The following is a 25481-nucleotide window of genomic DNA, read 5'->3' as shown; positions in this document are numbered from 1 at the left end:
TTCCCCAACTGTCTTCTCCACTAGGTTGATACCGTTAGGAACTTTTAAATCACTTATCCTTCCCTCTCCTTCAAATTTAGTCATTTTAGCACCAAACCACCATTGGAGGTTTGTCTCTTTCACATTTTCCATGTGTCTCCTCTATTTCAAAGATTCTTTAGCGGCACAAAACACATTCCTAGTCACACTGCCCCTAAACATTTAGGTGGATATTGGCCGGTTTAATATTCACATCTCCTTTTCCTCTTCATATTTCAGACTTTTCTTTTTCTTCCTTTTGGTTAGAAGGCTTGCTGAAATACTTCCTTCCAGTAAGGTGAAGGGATGGTATTTTATCTGAGTCTCTGCGTATTAACGTTAAGCGTTACTCTTTCATGCTGACAGTCAATATAGTATCAGAGTTAACATCATGGTCTTTGGTGGTGGAGTGCCGGAGTTTCTTTCAATCCTGACTTCATCACTAATTAGCTGGATGACTTTGGGGAAATTAATTTAACTGTGGCTCTGATTTTTTTTTTTTGTTAACTTGTAAAGTGGGAATAATAAGAGTCTCTACCTCATAGAGTCATTGTGGTGTTTAAATGAGTGTGTGTGCATGTGTGTGTGTGTTTACATATGCAGTGGACATGTGGAATCACGCCTGGCACACAGAGGTCCAACAGAAGGCTTAGTTTTGCTTAACCTTGACTAGAACTTCATGAGTCCTTGCAATAAATTTATAATCAATGCTCCCGTTAAAGGATACACTCTTTTGCATTATAGTTCATTATTTTTCTCTCCCATCCGTTTAATCCTTTTTATTGTGCACGTGTGTTTTTGTTCTCCATCTGAATTTTTTCCGAAAAATGTTAGTGGCCTCCATCATTTTTCTCTTTTTGTATGTTTGGGACATATCTTGACCTGCTAATGTGAGGTTCAACAGTGTCTCTCTCCCAATTAACCTATTTAAAGTTTTCAAATGATAAATAGTATTTTCAGTTCTGTCTCTGAATCAACTTCAGTATGCTGGCTGTTGTGGGTATTTTTTTTTTTTCCCAATTGCCATCTGCGTGGCCTCCTGAGACAGCTGCTGCTTCTCCCATTCTCTCTGGCTGCTGGATCGGCTTACGTGTGATGCTATTTCTTCTTTGCTTACTCACTGCCCACCTATTGGTCCCCCTTAAGAAACTGCAATTCTACGGGACACCCAGGAGTCCATGCCTGAGTACCTACCAAGTCCTGGCCTTGCAGTTATCAGGCCCCTGTCCAAACACCAGGTGTAAACCGTTCTTCCTTGCTCTTTCCAGTTGCCAACTCGTGGCTCTTCCAGCTTCCTGGGACAGGAGGAACCTTCCCTGCTGCCTCTTGGGGTCCCCTGCAAGGAACCTGGCACAATGCCCAGAGTCACTTATTCCAGCTGCCCTGCCTTCCCTCTCCAAAGTGTGTGGCTGTTCAGGGTGCATTAAGTGATGATCCTCACCCAGAGCTCTTGGCTCATGACTTAGATACAGAGAGAAAAGTCAGACCAGCTTTACAGTATAACATAAAACATCTATTTGGCAAGCATACCTTGTGATTTAGATCACAGTTTTAGGTTGAAACCCTGAGGAAATGGAAGGTAAGACATCTTTTACAAAGTCTTACTCATTCCTCAATTATTCACTGACCTGGTACAGTACCTAATGTCAAATTCTTACCAATATTTGTTTAACTAAAGGGAAGACTGTTCAATGATTTTCCCATCGCCTTTAGGAAAAATTTAAAACTTCACATTTGTTTACAGAGCACTAAATGATTTGGTCTCCACCCAGCTTTTCAATCTTCCACTTTTCTCTTTGTCCTATCCCTCGGCCATATGACATTCATCTCCACGTATAGAATAAGTCATGTTCCTGTCTACCTTGGACATCTAACATTTGCTATTTGCTCGGCCTGGAGATTTTATTCCCAGTGCTTCCCTCTCTTTCTCTTTCTCTTTCTCTTTCTCTTTCTCTTTCTCTTTCTCTTTCTCTTTCTCTGTCTCTGTCTCTGTCTCTGTCTCTCTCTCTCTCTCTCATTAGCATGTCCCCTGCCCTGCCCCACCTCAAACATGTATCTTCCTGTACAGACATGTGCTCTTGTTCTGACTTTCCTCCTTGTTTTGCACCTCAGTTAAATATCACATTTCCAGAGAAGACTGACAACTCAGAAAAGAAAGACCCTTTATTTTATGCTCCCATAACACACACAGCATCTTGTACTTCTCTTTCATAACATTCATGAATATTTTAAACTAATCCTTCCACGGTATCATACCTAGATTGTTTCACAGGGGCATGGTTGCTTTTAACTTTAAAGCTATTGTAGCCTGCAATACCCAGAATCATAGTAGCTAACAGGGACTTAAATATTTGCTGATAAACAATGGAGGGAGGGAGGGACCGAGGAAGGGAGGGAGAGGGAGAAAAAGATAGGAGGGAGTGAGAAAGTGGAAGAATTAAAGAGAGACACAATTTTGCTTTCAAGGAAAATAAAAATAGATCTATTCAAATGTATTTTAAAGTTTTCATGTTCATTATGAGGTAGCATATGGTTGTTAGGCATGCAGATTCTCAGTCAGACTATGTGGTTTGCAAGGGAGCTCTTCTATTTTAGCTGTGAGCGAGTCACCAGCAACTTTGGAAGTTTCATTGGCTTCATTGGTAAAGTGGGGATAATAATAGTACTTACTTCCAAGTTTTTGGTGGGGATTCAATGTGAAAATATAAGCACTTTCATCAGTCCCTGGCACCTCGTCCACTCTCAAAAATATCAAGTCTTATCATTACTCATTTACCTGAGGATCAAAAAGAAAACAAGGACGTCCATTCTTCAACTGAAGTGCAAAATACTCTTCCTGATTGCCAGGCGATGCCGCAAAGACAATCAAACCTTCAGGCACCCTTGTTCGAAAGCTGGCCTTAATGCCTGGTGAGACAAGTGCAATCAGCAAATCAGTGCTGGGGTTTTGTTGATTCTTTCTGAGAAACGTACATTTACTTTCATTATTATTTATGATGTAGTGAGTACAGTCAGGGAATTATACACGGCAATGTACTGGGATGGTCCTAGCCATTTGGTTTGAAATATATCGTTATGAATGCCAACCGGTTCTTGGAAACTCAAGCCTGCACTCCCACTAATCAATATATAATGTACTTCCAATTTATGCAAAACTCATCAACATGAAAAGATATGTTGTCAACCCAAAATTGGATACTCAGAGTATCAATGTGAAAATATTAGCAGAGCCATACAAATAAATGGGTTTTTGAAATGAATGAAAGGAACACAGGGGCCTTGTTTAAAATACTTAGGAGGTTTAAAGAATCAATCTTTTAATGGAAGATAAAAACTAGAAAGACTTGCTGTGAAGTGGTCCATAGAGCTAATTTTCTGAAACAGGATCCTGTAACCAAATGGTCTGCAACTTTCAGAATTGCAGGGTCTTCCTCACCCTTTAGATCACCTACTGCCCTAGACTCAAGATGCTCTTGTCTCGCAGGAAGTTCTCCAGTTTAGGAAGCAGAGGAAGCTTGCAATGATCTCTTAAGATGTCTCTCACTACCCCACATGGTCTCAACACCTGGTATCCCACTCACAGCATCTTTCCTTGTGTGTAACACATTTTGCTTAATGTATTGAAACTGGCAAAGGAGCTTAAGAGGTACAGTCTTTGTTCTTAACAAATTCCCAATTTAGTTGGAAATTTAAAAACGTATTTGTGAACAGACAAATTGTATGATGGGAATCAAATAAGAGGTCAAGAACTTACATAAGAATCAAAAACAGCTCATGATAACAGTTTAAGTAATGAGTGAATACTGATCTGAGTAGTCATAAGGTCAACTGGAACCATGGAAGTTTGAAGGAGAGGGAACTCCCTTCAGACTGGGCTAGTAACCAAATGTCCTACATATGTGGGGTTTTCATTTGAGTTCAAGAGGCTACAATTACTGCAGGAATCATGTCTGCCTCATCTTTCCACCTCCAGTTCATTACAGGATATCCATGTGCATTTATTAAATCCTTTGAGAGTCTGGAAAGGAGGAGAAGGGAGGGGAGAGATGCATCAGAGGGAAGAGGGAAGCTTTAGCATAGGTGTGGAGGCAGGAAAGCAGAAGTCATTTTGTGAGTATCGGATTGTCATTTTTTAAACATGCATCGATGGAACATTAACATTTGTTGAGTACTCTGCTCCATAAAGAAGCAAAACTAACAAGCCAGTGTCTGATATTAAGTTCTAGTTGAGGAAAAAGACAAAACAAAAACCTATATAGAGATATTTGTAAGATGTAATTTGATTCAAAGGGATTGAGGAAGGTTTCACAGAGAATAGGAAGCCAGAGCTTGTTTTCGGAGAGTAGAAAGCACTTCGGGGAAAACTGTACAAAGGGTTAGAGGTATGGAAAGTATTAAGGAATGTAGGATGTGTGGGTGGGAGTTAAGAGATGAATCTGGAGAGACAGGCAAGACTACATCTTGGGCTGTATGCCATAGACTATCCAGCCTGAGAAGTTTGAACAGAAGACAAATATGGAAAGTCAGGTTATGTGATAAGCATCTTTAGAGTGAAATCTTTTAATACCAGCAAAGGCAAGCCAGGAATAAGGACTTCAGACTTTCCAAAGAGTCAACTCAAAATTTTCCTGGCCTTCTTAGCTTCTGTATCTCCAGGTTCTAGGTTTTGTGCTTTGTGCCCTTTAAAACATACTTGTCCTACCCATTTGGATATTGCATTGCCTCATACTCATTCTCTCTCTCTCCTGGCTGCTAGGACATTATGTCCTTGTTAAATTTATACCTGGTCTATCCTAGCATTTCTCTAACTCCACAGAATAAGGTTTGTCTCAACAAATCGCTCTTTGGGATTCACATTCATTTGAACTCCTGCTACTAGATCATCTCTTCTACTAAATGGACTGAAATGGTTGAGCTTCCAGATTGGCATTTATCCTACAGACCAAAGGAAGGCATTAAACCTTGGGGGGAGGAAGGAAATAGGATGCTCATAGTTGGGATTACGGCAACCAAACTAATGGGGGCATGTATAAAAGATACAGATAATTTAGCCACAGAGGAACCAGTTAGGATATCACTGTGCTTTGGGGGAATAAGATGATAAAATTTTTAATTAAGAACTGACAAGTAACTAAATGGATTGAAAGAAAGGACTCTGTATATTTCAGAAGAAACTCATTAAGACATGTTGATATGAAGTGATGATGTGGGACAAAATGGTGAATTCTTTTCATCAATTACTGAGAGGAAAAGCATCATTATTAACAGAAATAGAAAGGTCAGGTAAAAGAAGAAAATATAGGTTGAATATACAAGTTCAGTTTAATATAAACACAATGTGTTTATATTAATGATATTAAAAGAAAACTATCCATCATCAGGAAATAAGAAATGAAATCGCAGGAGAAGATGGGGCTAGAAAAATAAATTAGCAATCACCTGTCAAGAATCCATGTCTCTTTGATGCAGAATGTAGAGAAACAAAAAAGGACCTTTACGAGAAATGCCCCCCACCATGTTTAAGAAAAAGAACAATAATAAAGTTAGAACAAGGATGATAATACTATAAAATGGAAGCCTATTATGCTGAGTGAAGTAAGTCAATCGGAGAAGGACAAACAGTGTATGTTCTCATTCATTTGGGGAATATAAATAATAGTGAAAGGGAATATAAGGGAAGGGAGAAGAAATGTGTGGGAAATATCAGAAAGGGAGACAGAACATAAAGACTCCTAACTCTGGGAAATGAACTAGGGGTGGTGGAAGGGGAGGAGGGCGGGGGGTGGGGGTGAATGGGTGACGGGCACTGAGGGGGGCACTTGACGGATGAGCACTGGGTGTTATTCTGTATGTTGGCAAATTAAACACCAATAAAAAATAAATTTATTATTAAAAAAAAAAGAAAGGAAAAAAAATGGAAGCCTAGATAAGAGAGAACTTTAAGAAGGCAAAGTTAACCATGTAACACTTCCTGTAAGTCCAGAATAATTAGACCTGAAGAAAAGATTACAGAGCTGGTAATTAGTAATCATTAGACATCTTTTTTTTTTTTTTCAATGTAATGGAATGACCAGAGCCCAAGTAACCAGGTGATAAGGATTGAAAGAATAGATGTCTAGGTAGTGGGTGTGGAGCACTCATCACAAATATCTGATAAAGAAAGAAATGGGAGGCAAAGAAATAAAGACTGATCAGGTGAAAGGAGGAGATATCTACCAGGAAGAGCATAGACTTGGCCAAAGCGTTGGTCTACATTCTGATTAGAGAATAACTGTATTTTTACCAACTCTTCTAAGTTTCTCTCCTTTGGGTCTAGAGTAGCTCTCTCCATCAGACACCTTAACTTTCTGTTACTATTTTTTAAAATTTTATATGTGGTATCAAATACTATAATTAAAACCATTGTCTTAAAATTAAACAGCTAGCTGGAGGTATTTCATTAAAACAGCTACAATTCAGGACATGACGATAATAAAACTCTCTATTAGCAGTGTGCTGGAGGCAGCTATGTGGGAGTAGACAGGAAAGCAAAAGCAAGGATTTGAATGAGGGAAGAAATTAATAATTGCTCAATCCAGAAATACAATTACTTTTTCTGAACTGATGGGAAATTTGTTGAATGAAATGGAATCGGAGTAAGAATTACACGAATGTTTAGTTGAATTACACATGGGAATAAATCAACTAATATATGCCATTTATGCCATTTATGGGATATGCCAATGCATGTGTTTTTCAGATGTAACATTTAATTTACAAATTTTACACTCATATGACAAAGAAATAAATAACTTTTAGCTCAACTAAAATATAATACTTAACACAAACCAAGGAAATTTTTTATGAAAAGGGAGGATTTAGTACAATAAAGGGCAGTTTGATTTGATGTTGTATGGGCTAACTTCCCTTAGCTTTTTCAAATACTTCAGTCTTATCATTTGTCTGCTTACATTACAAAGATAAATTTTTTGCATATATTCTATGAAGACATGAAAAATGCACACCTACTTTGGAACTTCATGTACTTGATAATATTGCCAATAGACATAGATAAATCCTATCTTTTGAGCTCAACGCCTTGAATCATATAATCAGTTTTTTTAAATGAACTAAATTCACAAATAAATATATTCACATATAAATATAACAATCTTTTGATGAATATGTAAAATATTTCAAGGAAAATGTTATTGAATTTACCATGAGACAGAATGGTAAAACACCTAATTGCTGTTCAACATCATTGCATCTCCTTTTCCTGTGAGAAGATTACGTATTTATATATCCCCATCCTTTGATTTTAGGTTCAGCCATGTGACTTGTGTTGTGCAAAAGAATGGAAACAGATATGTGGTACACTGACAGAGCAGAAGTTTTAAATATAGCTGTGTGACTGAACCTGACCCTTCTTCCCCTATGCCTCATGAACGTGCTTTCATCCTGTCCCAAGAATAAGAAGACATGTGGACCACAGCCAAGCAATACCAGAGTGTTTTTTTTTTAATTTAAAGTTTTATATTAAGGAACAATGGTGACTAAAGTGAATAAAGGAATGAAAAACATACATTTCTCACTTGCCTAAAATTTAGATTTTCGATTTCAAAGAAAAAACAGAGAGGGAATATTCTAAAGTTTAATATATCTGGAGAAATAACAGAGCATTCTTCTATCTCAATATTTATTCATTTTAGAAATATTTAGGGAACACATACTGTGTGCAGCCATTCTTCTAGGCTCTTATTGTTCATAGATGTATAAAATACACATACATCCATGGCGTAGCATTTTTAAAAAATCTAAAAAGCCAAGATTTATAACTGCTAACATTTAACTTTTATACAACTGTTTTGTAACTTTAAACATTTAATCATAAAAGCAGTATAGTTACAAGGCCATGAAATAGGCAAAGAGCTCTTGAACAATGAAGTAAAACTATACTAAAAAGGGAAAAGGTGAGCAATTATACTGCTTTAGAATTAAGAACTTTTGTCTAACAAAAGGCATGAATAGGAGAGTTGAAAAGGGAACTAACATAGTAGGAGCAGATATTTGCAATACATATTTCTGGTAACAGATAAATATCCAGAATATATCCTACAAATAAATAAGAAAAAGACCAACAATTCATTAGAAAATTGGGGGCAAGTGTGCCTGGGTGGCTCAGTCAGTTAAACTTCTGCCTTTGGCTCAGGTCATGATCTCGGGGTCTGGTATTGAGCCCCACATCGGGCTCCCTGCTCAGTGGGGAGTCTCCCTCTCCCTCTCCCTCTGCCCATCCTCCCTGCTCATGCTCTCTTTCTCTCTCTCTCAAATAAATAGATTGAATCTTTAAAAAAAGAAAAAGAAAAAGAAAATTGAGGGCAAATGACTTTTCAAGAAAGATGATATCCAGTGAGTAATCAACATAAAAAAAGATGCTCAGGATCATTACTCATCAGAGAAATGCCAAATAAAATGCAGTATCACTAAACATCCAGTAGGATGGCTGAAATGAAATAGAAAATAAAAAGTGTAGCCAAATATGTGGTGCAATTGGAATGCTCATAAACTACTTGCAGGATTTGAAATTGCTACAACCACTTTGAAAAACTGTTTGGCACTATTTATAAGTTATCCGTATGTCTTCTGAATATATGCATAACTTTGGATCCAGCCATTCCACCCCAAGGTATATAGTCCCCCAGAATTCATAGGTTCAGAAAGATATACAAGTGCATCTATACCAATACTTTTCATTATACCATCAAACTAGAATATACACAAATGCCCATCAACTGTGGAAAGGACAAATAATGGGATACAATATAGCAATGAAAAGGAACAAACTATAGCAAACGGGCAACTACTTGCATAAATCTCACAAACAGGACACTGGGTAGAAGACACTAGGCAAAAAAAAAAATTCACATTCTATAATCTCAGCACATCAAGTTCAAAACCGGACAAATTAAACGAATGGTGTCAGCAGTCAGGAGAGTGGTAGTCCTGCTTGTGATATAGAACAGGGCACAATGCAGAGCTTCTGGGGGCCCCACATGTTTTATTTAACCACCTGGGTGCTCGTTACACAGGGCCAGTTTTTGAAATCCACCAACCCGTGAACTTACAATTTTTGCACTTTTCTGAATATATGATAAATTTCAATACAGAAGTTTGCCAAAAATTAATAAATAAGTTATGTAAAATTCAGATGCTACAGAACTATAGGAACTAGAAGTGAAAGTTCTCTGTAGCCCCACCTGCCATCATTACAGAAACTACTGCCAACATTTTGGCAAACTTTTTCTTTTTCTCAGAAAATTTTTGCACACAAAAACACACACGCGAGCACACACGTCATTATTTGTTTTCTCTTTACTGAAATTGAAGTGTATCACACAATCTATCCTACATGCTTCAAATATGATTTTTAATCAATATTGTCTCTATTGGAGGTGTACATGATAACATGAACTACATATACATAGTACAATGATTACTGTAGTCAGGCTGATTAACATGCCATGTCCTCACAGTTACCACTTGTGTGTAGGTACTGGGTACATTTGAAATTTACTCTCTTAGCACCTTTCCAATACTCTATTCGGTATTATTAGTTTTATTAAGTATAGTCATCGAGCCTACGTATTAGATTTTTCATCCAACATAAATCCAACCTTGTACCCTTTGACCAATATTTCCCCAGCTTCTGGCAACCATCATCCTACTCTGCTTTTATGAGTTTGAGGGATTTTGTTGTTCTTGTTCTTGTTGTTGTTTTTTATTCTACATGTAAATGAGACCTTATAGAATTTTTCTCTTACTTCACTCAGTATAATATGCTTCAGCTTCATTCATGTTGTCATGAATGGTAGGATTTGCTTTTTCATGACTGAATTTTATACACACACACATACACACACAGACACACCCCACATTTTGGTTATCCATTCATCCACCAGTGTACACTTGGGTTGTTTCCATATCTTAGCTACTTGACTAATGTTTCCACAAGTTTCTCTCACTAAGTCACATTTGGCAGATATCTTTCCACATTTGTTCACAAAGATAGTCATTTTCCTCTGATGATAACTACATTTACCATAGTTTATTTTATAATTTTATCATAGACAGCATTTAGTCGGTTTCTATTTTTTATAGCAAAGGCAATACTGTGACAAACATTTTTTTTCTTATAGTTCTAAGCTATAAGATAATGTCCAGTTGATGAGGGTAAATATTTAAAAATTATTAAAACGTTTATAAATATTGCTACATCTATCACCTCTCAAAGGCAATAATCAACCCACATGCTTTTAAATAGTGTGAATGACCATTTCCCCGGACCCTGGCTAACAATGGACATTTCAAAATCTGAGATGCAAAGAATGAGAAATCAGTCTTGTCTTAGTTTTATTTTCCATTTATGATGGTGAGATTTTTCATATTTTATTTTCATAAAGATATGTATCAGACATTAAAAATAGCCATACATTTTTTTGAGAGCTATACACACAAATGTCTTTTGCCCAATTTTGCAGACTTTATTTGTTTCTACTTGCTTTATTCAAGTTCTTTATATATTGTGGATCATCCTATGTTATAAATCATCATTTTCTGTCTCCTGGATCATTGTGATTGTTTTCCCTAACAGATCTTCCCTTTCCCATCCTTGCTCCATGACCACCCCTTCCAAACAACACATACATGCACATAGACACACACTATGGTCTATTCTAAAATAATAGCTAGAGTGATGCCATTAAAACAATTTTGGGGGTGCCTGGGTGGCTTAGTCAATTATGCATTCCACTCTTGATTTCAGATGAGGTCATATGAATGAGTCCCCCTGTTGGCTCTATGCTCAGCACAGAGTCTGCTTGTCCTTCTCCCTCTGCTCATCCCCTACTTGTGCTCTCTCTGTATTTCTCTCTTTCTAAAATAAATACATTTTAAAAATCTTTTTTAAAAAAAGACAATTCTGGTCATGTCCCTCTTTGTGGTACTCACTGAAGGCTTCCTGTCTTACTCCAAGTAAAAGTGAAAGTCACCCAATAGTCTACAATATCCTAAATAATCCAGTTTCCACTATGTCTTTTATTTCCTATTATACTTCCTTTCCCCATCTCTACTCTGGCTACCTCAGTAATTGTTCTTCCCTCTGCCTGTAAATATCTTTCCCGGGTATTTCTGCATTGTTTGTTCCCCATCTTCTACAGGTCTTTTTCTCACATTCCAACTTCACTAATTGGCTCACTAGGACTGGTCTATTAACAATTTTAACCAACTCTCTGCTTTACCTGTTTCCACAGCACTCATCAAGTTCAGTATTCTCTTTATTCATTCATTCATTCATTCATTCATTCATTCATTTTTTTCAAGAGAGAGCATGCTCACAAGTGCAGGGAAGAGGGGCAGAAGGAGACAGAGAGAGAATCTTAAGCAGACTCTGTGCTGAGCACAGAGTTCCACCCAGGGGCTCGATCCTGGAACCTTGAGACCATGACCTGAGCTGAAACCAAGAGTCTGCCACTTAACCAACTGAGCCATCCAGGTGCCCCTGTTAAAATACTGTTTTGAATGCTCCTTTAAATGTTCTTTTGCATTTTAATTATTCATTTCTAGCATATTTGGTTAATTTTATTTATATTGACTTCCTATACTGCAACCTTCCTGAATTTGTCTTATCCTAGGACTTGTTTAGAGATTAAACATACATACACAATCATGTTAAATACAAATAAAGACATTTTTCCTTTCCTTTCCAGTATTTATGCCTTTTATTTTATCTTATTGCTTTTTGTAGGGGCTGGGACCACCAGTAAAATCTGAATGCTGACTTGATTCCTATCTGAAAAGCAAAGCATGCGATATTTCACTATTACGTGTATGAACTGTGGAATAATTTGTAGCACTCATTCATCTAATTGAGAGTGTTCCTCTCTATTCCTAGTTTGCTAAAGTTTTCATTATAAGTAGGTTTTAAGTTTTGTCAGATGCTTTCCACACCTATTGAGATGTTATGATACTTTGTTCTATAAGTTAATTAATAAGTGAACCATATTGATTGATTTTTGAAAATAATCCAAAACAATTCCCCTCCCCATTCTGGCCTCCACCTCCCAATAATATTGCAAGCCAACTTTGGGCTTTGTTTTCTGTTTCAATTTCACTGATAGCTGATAATATCTTAATTATTTCCTGTTTCTTATTATTTGGGCTTACTTTTTTGTTAGAGATTTAATAAGAAACTTGGAAAAGCTTGGATCTTTTTTTCTAAGATAATCACTTAATCTATACATTTCTCTGTGAACACAACTTTAGCTGCATTCCAAAGCTGATACGCTGTACTTTTGTTTTTTAACTTTTAACTTTCCAATTTTTAAAGTTTCCTGTGTGATTATTTTTTTGATTCATGGATTATTTAAAAATGAGTTAATTTTTAATAGCCTAACTTTTTAAAATACTCTAGAGGCCATCATATACATTCTTAACTTATAATAGCAACCACAAATTAATATTACATCACTTCACATACAAGATCTCTATAGCAGCATACTTCTATATACCATCTTCCAATCTTTGGTGCTAGTTTTGTCATAATTTTACTTTACTATATACATATGAAATGCAGTATATATATATATATATATATATATATATATATATATATATATATATTTCTGCTTTTGCCAAATATCATTTAAATAAATCAAGAATAATTGTCTATTTATTCATATATTTTTTATTTTCCTTTTTTATATTCTTTCATTATATTTGAATTTCTATCTGGTATTATTTTCCTTTAGCCTGAAAAGATGTTATTTAGCATTTGTTGTAGTTTAGAACTACTCATGAGGTATTATTGTTTAACTTAAAATGTTTCCCAACTTCATTTTTGATTATTATAAATATATATTTATATAATATAAGTAAATATTATTATATTTTCACCCAATACATAATTCAGGTTGTCTTTTGTTGTTGTTTTTAGATACTGTATTATCCTTGGCCTGCATTATTTCTAATGAAAAGCTAGCTGTCATTCTTTTCATTGTATGTATGTTATGTGTCTTTTTTTCCTCTAGCTGGTTTACTTTCTTTTTAATCATTGGTTTTTAGTAATGGAAGATGTGCCTAAGAGGTGGCTTTCACTGTATTTATCCTGTTTGGAATTCCCTAAGCTTCTCTTATTTATAGGTTGCTGTTTTACATAAAATATGAAGATTTATGAATAGTTATTTCCTCAAAAATTTTTTCTGCCAATTTTCTTTCTTTTCTTCCTAAATCCTTCATCTCTATGTATGTTAGCTAGCACTCCTGATTTTATCCCACAGGTCACTGATCCTCTGTTTATTTTTTCAATCTTTTTTTCTCTTTGTTTTTATTTATTTTATAATTCTCTGTGTTCAAATTCATTAACCTTTTGGTTTTGCATCACCTGCTGTTAAGCCAATCCAATAAAGATTTTGTTGTATATTTTTTTCTCAAATGTAGTTTTTATTTTATTACTTCTTAGAGCTATCGTTTCTCTTCTAAAATACTTTTTCTTCCTCTACTATATGAAACTCTACCTTTAAATCCTTTAAAATATTTATAATACTTTATACAAATTTTTTGCATGCCAATTTCAATTATTTGGTCATCTGAGAATATGCCTCTGATGACTGTGTTGAACTGAAATTGAGCTTTAATTAGATTTAGTTCACCTGTGATTAGCCCCTCTCAAAATGACTAGTGATGTCACTGTTTTGATTTTATCTATATCTAAGCTGACAGGAGACTGGATTGAAATTACAGATATTTTTGGCTCCTGTTTGGATTACATTCCTTTATAACTCCAGAATCCAATCACTGCAAGAATTTATAAGAGTCCATTTCTAGATTCTCTTCAGCAGGCACTTTCTTGGGAAAATATAAGTTAGACATTGTAGGATTTGGGGGCTGACCTATTTGTTTTGGCATTTGGACTTCTTCTAGATTTCTTATAAGGACAGTGTTGTCTAAGGCACAGCTGGTTTCTCCTCAATCCTGAAAATTCTCCCTTTATAAATCAGGCTTACTTCTCTGAGGCCAAGTACCCATCCTCAGATATGGAAGCTTCCACAGGTCTGTGATCAACTATGAAGCATTCACTTCTTCCCAAAATTCAGTTCATTCAGGTTTTTGCATTACCTTCTCTTTGATAGGCTCATAGAAAACTATGATACTTAGTCTAAGATTTTCTTAACAATGGAAGTGAAAGTCTTTCTCATTTATCTACATCCAAATTAGAAGTACAAGTTCCCATTAATTTTACAAGTGATTTTGTAGGAATAGGAAAGCAACAGCTATATATAAGTCTTTAGGTCAAAGACTTATCGAGCAAAGACCTCCCCCAGCCACCCCTCGCCTGGACAATGCTCACCGCCCTCCGAATGATTTAAAGTGCATATGAGTTGCTTTGATGAATGGACACACACACACACACACACACACACATAATTTCTCTTGAATCTAGCCAATTTGTAGTCTATTATATTAAAGACATATTTTTAACAGATTATCTTGGATTTTATAGGAGACAATATTATTTTAAAAATAGTGATTATTTGATCAAGTTAAGCCAAAAGAAGTATCAGGCCAAAGTGTTGAAATGAGGATGAAGGGCATTCACATCTCGTGTTATCACTAAACTCTCCTTCAGATGCATACCATAACCTGATCCATTGATCCTAAAGCTAAGGATGTGACAGCCAACACATTTCCCAAATCTTGCTAGGAACCATATGAGATAAATAGGCTTAAGCTATAGTAACATATCTCTGATAAAAACCACACTGTTCAACGCACATTCAATTTAAAAAATTCTAATAGAATAAACAGAAAGATAGGACTCCTAGTTTTTTAAAAAAATCTACCAAAGATAAAAGATCCTTTATTAGATTAGTATATTAAATTAGTCAAAGCTTTATAAACAACTGAAAAACTACACAAATTAAATATGTTAGTATAAAAGTCAAAGTATATTTGTCAGGAAATTAACTAGGGTATGGAGAATGAAGTCTTAATGCATAAATTCCTAAAATTAAAATAAAACTTCACATAAAATGAATGTATTTTATTACATATTTTCTTATCCTTGTTCTCATAAAGAAAGCAGAAATCTCTTGGTTTCATTATCAAATACCCGTTATGCTTCATTCCCACTCAAGCCAATGGCTTGGAGATGGATTTCTAGCAGCCTATTTGGTACATCAGGGAATGGAAAACTTCAGTTTCACACAGAAGCAGCTCTTGCTATATAGCTTAATTTGAATTATGCAAATAAATTCTAAATTGGAAAAGGTTTTTCTTTTTACTTGGCTGCCATTAGGTGGTGCTAAAAATGTCTCCATTAATAAAATATTTATGGTAACCAGCCCCACAAATACATGAATAACAAAATCTTTACTGAGTATACTTGACAAAATAACAATTGAAAACTAATCTGAAAATATTATAAATGCTCTGGATTTAACCCCCAAATAGCTAACTTTTATTAGAATGCCAAAATTTTATCTTATTTATTTAAACATATTATTTCTTCATTTTTTTAAATTAAATTGTCAGCCGTGACCATGAAAGAACATGAGAAATATTAGATCAGTATTCTAAAAAATTACATTGGAAGTACAGATTAGGATAAAAAGTAGGGGAATGCCGGGGGGGAAAAAGAGTAAAATTTTACTGAGTAGGAAGTTTGGGGAAACTGTAGTTAATTTTAATTTTCCTAAAAGATTTCATCTTTTAAAATAATTCCCTATTACCTCCTAAGAACAATTAAAAAATAACTGTCTGAATGTCACTGTTAAAAGGAAAAATCATGCATTATAATATCCAAATAATGAAAGTACAAGGAAGCAATATCACCAGATAGTATTTGAAACATACATACATCAGAGCCTTCATTTCCTGCACAGAACAGGCCTCAGGTTCTTCATCTTAATGGGGGTATTGGGTTAGATGATCTCTAAAATCTTGCAGTTGTGTGTGAACTCATAAATTAATCAACTGGAATTCTCATTTAACTGCCTTTTCATTTCTCAAGTTGCTTAATTTCCTTTCCATATCTTATCTAAAGTCTAGCAACCATTGTCAGGGAAAATATTTCCAGTATAATGAGGAGATTTGGCTGGGCATATCTGGGAGACACCATCTGGCCTTAGATTAAAATTGGGATCTTATTCTAATTTTAATTTGTATTTTTAGGACAAATACGGAAGTTGAATTTCTTTCATCACGGTTCTGCATTTAGGTATTTCCAAAATTCTTTGCTGGTTTTTCTTTGGAATTTGGGAGTTTGTCTTTATTACTAGTCTGTAAGTGCTCTTTTCTTATTAAAGGTATCGTTTTGTTGTCACATATTACAACCATATGCCTTTTTATTTTTTTACAGGTTATCTTTGAAATGTTATTTTTTTAATTTTATTTTTAATACAAAAAGTGTGCCATTTTTATGTTTTAAAATCAATTTCTTTTCAATAATATCTCCTCTTTGCTTTTATAATTAGGTTTCTGAATTCAAAGATTGTTACTTCTTTATATTTTTTCTCTTCATTTCCCATATTTTTATGTTTAGCATTATATTCTATTTACAATCTATTTTGACATGCAGTGTGAGATCGGGATATACCCTAGGTTTTTCCTTAAACATTTAAAAACTAACTAGATGACACAGTCCATGAGGGAGGAACGTTGTATTATTTACTACTGCATTTTCCATACCTTAAACAACAGCTGGCACACAATGGATGATCAAAAATATTTGCTGAATGAATGTTTAATGATTGAAATTCATCTGTAGCATATTAAAGACTCCAAACTTTCTATTTTGTTCCACTGATATATTTTTGTAGCAATAAAATATCATATTATTTCATAATATTTCTGGTATCTGACAATTTATTCTTCCTCTCAGTAACCTTCTTTTCTATTTTTAATTACCCCTCAACTCGTTCACTTTTAAAATTAACACTAAGATAATTATTATAAGTTTCTGTTTTCTCCTTTCCTTAAGTTGAGCCTGTACATGTCTTTCTTAAGTTTATATAAAATTTTGGATACCTTATTGCCATTGTAAATAAGATCTTTAGATGTTTAATTGCCAAAGTCATAGAAAAAAATTGTGCATTTGTTTTTAATTAGCCATCCTACCATAACATTATTATCATTTATAGTAGGTTTGAGTATTCTTTTTTAGGTATATACTTTCATATTTTCTGGAAAATTATTTTGTCTACTCCTTTCCAATAGTCATACCTCTTATTTCTGTCTTAACACATGGGCTATGTTTCCAGAATAATATTAAATAACAGTACGTATAATAAGCATTCCTTATTCTTCCTGGCTTAATAAGAATTGATAACATTTTTTATCCATTAAGTAGAATGGTGACTCCTGGTTTGTCCATCATTATCTGTTGTTTCAGATAAATATGCTTCTAGTAGATTTTTCAAATGATTCTATATTTTCAACATTTATTTCTTGAGTTGCTATTCTGTGGAAGGCAGGCAGAGCTAAACGTGACCAGGATCCATCTCAAAAAGGAAGAAAGAATGCTCAAAGGAAGTTTTCCAGGAAAAATGTTTCTGGGGGGTTAGTAAACTATGGAGAAATTGAATTCCCCATGGAGAGAACCACCAATGCAAAAACTATTATCAAAAGCAATTAACAAGTCAAAGGTTGTAAAAGGCACAAACGTCACCAAAGAACAACTCAAATGAATTCCTCTTCTGAATAGCTTTAATCTGAATTACAAATGTAGAACTAAGGTTCTATATTGCATGAAGTTTTATGTAAAAATTTATATGGTTAGATAGATCTGTTTACATAAATCTGTCAATATCTATGGCCATCCATCTGCCCATCTCCAGGTTACACCCCCAAATTGCCCTTCATAACAAAATATTTATATAATCATTAACACAAAATCAGAATTTCACAAAGACAAATATGAGAAAAGTGCTAATCTTAATCAAATGCTTCCATCAGCATCTAGTAATCATAAATTTTCATCCCTCTTTTTTATGTATGCTATATATTTTCAATTGTAATCACCTTAACAGCTATAATATTTCATCTATCACATAAATTCTTCCCACTTTTGAGCACATTTTAGAAAACTATTGTGTGTTGAAGTTATAATAGTCTAAAATACAAACTGAATGTTACTAAATGACAATTGAATTGCAACTTATAATCTATTGTAATAATTATTTTATAGAGAAGATATAAAATTCAGCCTGTATTTTGGTTTCCTAAAATAAATAATTTTTTTTACCCTGTGCATTAGGGTAATAACAAATAACTCTAGCAAATGAAGTGTTTAAGCTTAGGTTAAAAAAATGTTAGCTATGAAAATATCTTTTAATAAAATGAATTTGTATCATTATTTTTTCTTCTATAACACTGAAACTTTAGATCTATATTTATAATACATATGAGTTCTATGTTCACATTTTATATCTCAAATAAGATCTAGGTGCATGAATATGTCCATGAACATACATATATAATTCATATATACAGTTGCACATTTACATATATACACATATGAATACATATTCCATGGAATTAAATTAATATTGATTCACACTGAATAAAGGGATTTCAAAATTTTATTTGAAATAGACTAAGTTTATTAAGTGTACTAATATACTGTTTTATTTTGAAAAACAAGCATCGTGGGGAAACCATCAAATTCTTACTTTCAGCATTGCTGCAATTGCTAAATGACCTTGACCTTGCAATGATTTCAGTGTCTTTCATGTCAAGTCTAATGGTTGAAGGTTTTTGATGACCCCAAGCACCATTATAGAAATTTGCTTTGGGTTTTCTACACCAAACCTCTCCAGTAATAACCTCAGTGGATCCCAAACAGTTGAACCAATATGAAAAAATATTTCAGACTCCTTTGAAGCAAGGTAGGATCCCAGAAATGGAATAAATTAAAAACAAATTTTCTTGTTTCACTTTTAAATAATATGCTGCTAGTTCAAAATGAAGCCAAAATGTCTGCTTCTGATTCTGATCCTACATTTTGAAGATAATGTTATATTTACTTCGTGGCTCTTAAATGATAGAATTCTATGTATAAGACTAAAGGAATCCAAGATGAAGGAACTAGCTATACTTTCAACATTGTGACAAATGGAAAACAAAATCAGGATTCCCAAGAACTCCTCCGAAGGACTTATGGGCCTCTGGTAGATCAACACTTAATTCACATCCAATTTGGAATGTGCTGACATAAGGACATCACATTGTCTCTTATATAAATATATAATACAGAGACACCTAAAGGTCCATGAACACTAATTTATCATAGCCATAAAACCAATGGCCAGTCTATCTCTGTCCTACCCCACTTGACTTGCTCATTATAATTAGGGCACAGTAAAGTCTGTTGGCTGCCTAGAATCACATTGCCTTTGGTAGTCTTCTATAGATTGGGCAACCATATTCTGTTAAGGGTCAACCGTTTCACTACAGTACCATTTTGGGGGACTTTCCAGAAAGGACATTTTACAAAAAGGGACCAGTCTTTTCCTTCCAGGCCAAGGGATATCTAATCTATAAATGTGGTCAGACTCCAAGATTTCTTATCTCCAGAGAAGTATTTTAAAAATACTGGGTTCCTAATAAATGCATGTTGATGAATAAAAGAGTAAAATCCCATAATCCTGTTAGTGGCCCATGCCTTGTATAATCACTTATTGCTACAACGCAAATTCTTAGATGTAACTGAGTACATTCTCTCAGCAACTTAATTACATTTTCATTAATTCACATTATTATGGGACTTGAGGAAAATAGATCTGCATGGTAACAATGTATATATTTGAATTTGGTTATTAATTCATTCCTAATGTATCATCATGGCACGAGAATATTAGGTAAATTCAAGTCAGTGAAAGGAAGTCAATCAGAGAAATGTTTGTTTGTGTGTAGATAAATCTATTTCTGAATGAACTTTTTACATTTTAATCAGTTAATTCAATTTCATCTCTTCTCAACCACTTGAAATATATTAACTACTTTTGAGAAAGTAAAGAGAAGGAAAAAGTGGAAGGTATAAAAAGGAATCAACAACATTTACATTGTCCTTAAGAGAGAATACAGGATAGGACCTATCCCTCCCTCTAGCTGGTTAAAGAGGAGGTAGCTGTCTGGTTGTCACCTGATCTCCAACTTACATTACAGCACTGATAGAGTTAAAACAATGTTTTTTTTTCGTCCAAATGTCCTATTCCATTTTTTTAAGACATCTCTGGTGTAACTCCAAAGACACAGGAATTTGATGTTTGGCTTAGTGGTTAAAAATAGATGTTACAGCCAGGTTTTGCCTGGGTTCAAACTCTAGAATTTATTCATGTGTGATCTTGGACAAATTATTTAACCTGTCTGTACTTACTTTCTTCATGTATAAAAGGGAATAATGATAGTTCCTTCTTTCACAAGATTCTTGGGAAGATAAGATGGGTCAATATGTAAAAGTTCTTTGAACCATCTGGCCCTATATAAGTATTAGTTATTATCATTATTATTAAAGTCCATTGAATTTGCTTGCCTTTGGAGGCCCCTGATTTGGTATTAATAATTAAAAAAAATAACAACAACAGAGGGCCATATGGAACCTTCATTTTACTCATTATAAAACATAAAGCCTGTAACTGGAAACTCTGGATATCTACACACTCCAAGGAGAGAGGGAAATCTACCCCTGGAACAATCTCAGGGCTCCTCTGTGAGAACAACAGCCTCTGCATCCTCACCTACACAAACTGCCTACAAGTACATGATCCTTTATTATATAGAACTGTAGTTCTGTATAAAATTACAGTAGGCTCTTGCTCTACCTCAGAAATGTATAATGTATAGTGTATATCATTGTGAATACTAACATGGAAAAGATGTGACAACAGACTACCCTAGAACTTAGAGTTTAGAGATGCTATCTGTCTTTGTCTTAATCTTTAGTTCAACATGTTTCTTCCTTGCTTTCCCAAAATCCACACCAAAAACCATTCCTGATCTTCATGACAATGGATGAACCAATGCATCCTTTTACCACCCTTTAAAGACCTCAACAACAGCCCCCCTGGATTATATCTACAGAAAAAAAGCAAGTTTCTCTACATGGATTAAATTCTTGGCTGTGTTCAATTCAAGACAAAACAAAAGTGTCTCATTTCTCCAGTTTTCTGAACCAGTGATTAGAAACACCGTTAATGGCAGCATGAGGATAGGATGAACAAGCTGCATCACTTCTTAGAAAAAGGACTGGCTACATTCTAAGAAAGTCTGGTCGTTTCATCACTTTATGGAAATAAAGAAAAGGCTGAGATATTGTGTGGCAAATAGATTCTGTTCCATTTCATTTATTAGGATGGTCTTATATGAAATATTAAAAGAAAGCTTATTTATAAGAAGAAGCTCCAAAACTCCATCACTAAATAGTCCAGTAATCACTAAGTAGCCATTTATTCAATTTGGTAATGGTATGATTAAACAGTTCTCTAGTACACTAAAAACCATAGAGGTGAAATAAAACATTAGAGGCAAATGATTTTACCCAATGGTGCATTTTCTCTCTGTGTCTAGGTCCTCCCCTTGAAAAATAAGTCAAACACTCATATATTTCAGTAGAATCTAGTTGCTTAGTTTTGTAAGTACTGGTTGGCTAATCTAATATATTATTATAGAGATCATAAAGACCAGTTTTCCCCTAAATACGTTGCTTTAAATTTCTACAACTTAATTTTACACACATGAATTACGTGGAAGAAGATATATTTGAATTAAGTGTAATAGTTTATATACAGGATTTTAAAGAAATTTTACAGAAATTTTGACAGGACCCCTAAAGAAAATCGAGCATGTTTGCCACTTTACTGCATTTACAGAGGCTCTTCTCATTACAAACTGACTATCTTCTCAAAGTCTATTAGCAAATCCGTTGGCCCCACAGTCAAGGTTCCAGCCATTACTAATAGTGCCATCTGTTGGCAGCAGGTAATGCTGATTTGCTTCCACCCCCCCACCCCTGCCGCCCCATGGTGCAGTTTTGTTCATATCATTTGAAATCCTTAGGTTGAAAGGAGTTTCTCTCCTATGAAAAGGTCATTTCTAAGTACAGATACGATAGAATGGATTTGCTTTGTCTCCTCAAGGCCTAGTGAAGAGCCAGGTATCTAGTATACATTCACTTGATTTTTTGTTGAAAAAAAAAAATAAACATTTTCCTAATACAGATTTGAAATAAAGCAAGCACAAGAAAGCAGATATATACATTGTATATTTCAAGATGCTTGAACCTACATATGCTAGTTTTGTTTCAGATATTATAAATGATGGTTGACATTTGACAACAAGATTAAGAAATAACTCATTTAAAGGTGAGGACTAATAAAGCATATTATATTAGATTTAAAATGGGCTTCAATATGACTACATGAAAGGGTAAGAACAACTAGTTTAACTTTTACAGTCTTACCTCCCCAAACATTATTGAATTTTTATTATTTAACATGAAACGAATGATAGTTTTATTGAAATAGATGGACTTAAAATAGTAGTATCTTCTAAAGTATCAAACATTTACTTAAGATAGTAATGCAATGAGAAGAGAGCATGGTATATAACTTTTATATTAGGAACAGATCCTTTAACTGTTTGTCAAAGCCAGTAACTTCAAATATATTAGCTTCAAGTATATTAGCTTCAAAATAAGTGTGTAATGTATTGGTCAAAGTTTGGTATTATTTAAAAATTCTTCATTGTAAGACTAATAATATTATGTTACAGCTGCTGAAAGATTAACTAGGTTAAACCAAAAAGTTGAATGAGCTCATCTTTACTAATGATAAACTTATGAATAAACAAATAAATAGAAATGTAGACAATATTTTATGCCTTAGATTTCAGATGTAAGTAAAAAAGGAAATCCCTTTGATTTAAATTTTGCCGTGTTTCTTTCCCCTATTTTAAAATAACTAATTTGATACCTGCTTTTATTTTATTTTTTTGCCACCCTATTATACTCACCACTGGTAAAACAAACAGGACATTTTAGCTTTAATCTTCTTACTACATAACCCAAATAACTTCAGTCATGTTTGCATTAATGCTGCATTAATCATGTTGTTGCGTATTAATGAGTTTTCAGGCTATGCTAATTACTGTCATAGATTCTGCAGCAGCCCATTAAATATACAAATTACAGAATTAAAGAGCCAGAGCTCTTCATGATTAATCTCTAAATGGAGAAAAACTAATGATGTCTGTACAAAGTTTCTCTCTACTTTTGGCTGAGTGAGCCCAATGAACAATCAATTAGACTATTTGAAGAATAAGAAACTCACATATTACACAATTTTATGTAGGTGCTTCATTACAATGATGGGCACTGCTTTATAGTTCATAAAAATTCCACAACCCTTCCTTGTCTACTGCCCCAAATATTGGTTAGAATCCTGTTCAATATCGAACATAGTTTGGAATAAGGTAAGTTCATACTGAATCCAATGAGTAAAATACCAAAAGGGCTACACACACACAAAAAATGTTTTCATCTAAAAAGAATTGTCACAAAAAGATCACAAACTCAAAAATCATAAAAAACATGTAGAGTTATTATAGAGCAAAACCATAATGCTTTATTAACCTACAGGAAGTCTGCACGTTACATGGAGTGATGCTGCACAGCAGAGCAGAGCAGATCCAGAATAAAAGGTGGAACCCAAGTAGACATTTTTACATGGGTAGGTAGGTGGTATAAATACCCAACTGCACGCCCAGGAAAAAGTATGGTTCCTCATTACACAGGCTGAGTAGAGCAATAAGCAAATACACAAAACATACCAGGGAGGAATGCTTGGGTGGCTCAGTTGGTTAAAGGTTGGAGTCTTGGTTTCTGCTCAGGTTATGATGATTGAGCCTGGCAACAGGCTCTGTGCTCCATTTGGAATCTGCTTATGATTCTTTCTCCCTCCCTCTCTGCTCCTCCCCCTGCTTGTGCTCTCTCTCTCTCTCTCTCTCTCTCTCAAATAAATAAATAAATAAAATATTAAAAAAGAGAAACATGCTAGGGATACAACAGAGGGGTTTAGACTAAAGAAAGAAGGAAGAAATATAGGGCTGGACATCTGGACAGACAAAAACAACTATGTTCACACATCAATAGATGAAATTTGGAAGGCCACACAAACTGCACCATTTGGCACAAGGGCTATGTGTGCAGAAGCTAGAGTCCAAAGAAGAATGCAGAAGTAGACTTTAGTCTGGGAGGGTAGTCTGGTAAGAGCTAGGCAGCAACACAGGTTCTAGGGTACTGGGTAGGTTTCTAAGAACATACAGGTAGTCAATTGCTAACACCAAGAAAGAAAATGGGACTAATGGGCATGGGTCTTGGAATGTGCTAGAAGATCCTTTGTCAAAATATGTACAAAGTCACTTAGTATTAACTTCCTGAGATTCTTAAAGCATGAGTCTGAATCTTGCAGGTAAATTCAGTACTCACCCCAGGGAATGGGGTAGAGAGTAGAAGTTACATGGCTCTACCCCTGGCAAGAGAAAGGATATAGAGCACAGGAATCAGAGCATTTGCTCATATATTACTATCCAACTAGACTATGGAATGTCACTTCCTATCAAGGTCAAATGTGCTAATGTAGTATGTCATAAAAATCCCGGATGCAAAATAGGCCAGAAATTTAGTTTTCCACTGACAAGAGAAGAGCACAAGGGAAATAACTTCCACTTGCAGAGTTCTCACTTTAGGACCTATGCTGAGCTGAATACTTTATAAATGTTACTTTTTTTCTCACATTTCATTTATTCTCACTACACAGATGAAAAAAACTGAAGCCGAGATAAATTATCCAGTACTAGAGAAGGTGTACTTACCAAAAAAGAACTGACTAAAAAAAAAAAAAAATCCTTCTTCTTCTTGGTAAATAGTCTAGTTTTGTTGAGCATAGGGAACTGCTTGTTGAGGGAAATACAGAATGATATAAACAGAGTAGGTGAAGAGTAAGCTCTTACCCCATAAAGCAGAACCAAGCCAATGAGGAGAGCAGAGAGCACATTTGCCAATCATATTCACTAGCCAGTTGATGAACTTTATCTATGACATGTGTTCAGGTGCACCTAGAAGCCTCTGTCTCCTAAGAGTACCTACAATTTTCCAGAGTACCTACAATTGTTATGCCCACAGGTTCTTCAACTTAAACCCTATAAATAACCAATTGAATATTTGTTGAGGTGTCTGCATTGTTTCTATTTTCAAAGAGAGATTTCCTATATGCTATTTATTTTTTCCCCCAATATAAGACATCTTTACCAGTTTCCCAAGTCATTTCTTTTTAGATCAGTTGCTATATTCCATGCACAGTGGAAATTCAATTTGTGGCTGACTAACAAATCCAAGTGCAGAATGGTTAAAGAAACACCATGATTCAAAT

At 34.6% G+C, this 25481-nt stretch overlaps 1 protein-coding gene across 1 annotated transcript in view; it reads right to left on the bottom strand.

Annotated features, from left to right (window-relative positions):
• Positions 1 to 25481, bottom strand: part of USH2A (usherin) — a 686930-nt gene that overhangs the window by 421264 nt on the left and 240185 nt on the right. The window contains exon 21 of the mRNA XM_055333895.1: positions 2795 to 2925. Coding sequence (XP_055189870.1) covers positions 2795 to 2925 — 131 coding nt within the window. The remainder of the gene's footprint in view (positions 1 to 2794; positions 2926 to 25481) is intronic.

This window comes from Nyctereutes procyonoides, unplaced genomic scaffold (assembly GCF_905146905.1).
Source record: "Nyctereutes procyonoides isolate TBG_1078 unplaced genomic scaffold, NYPRO_anot_genome, whole genome shotgun sequence".
Taxonomy (NCBI): Eukaryota; Metazoa; Chordata; class Mammalia; order Carnivora; family Canidae; genus Nyctereutes; species Nyctereutes procyonoides.
Note: the sequence above shows the minus strand (reverse complement) of the source record. Positions and strands in the feature narration are given on the sequence as shown.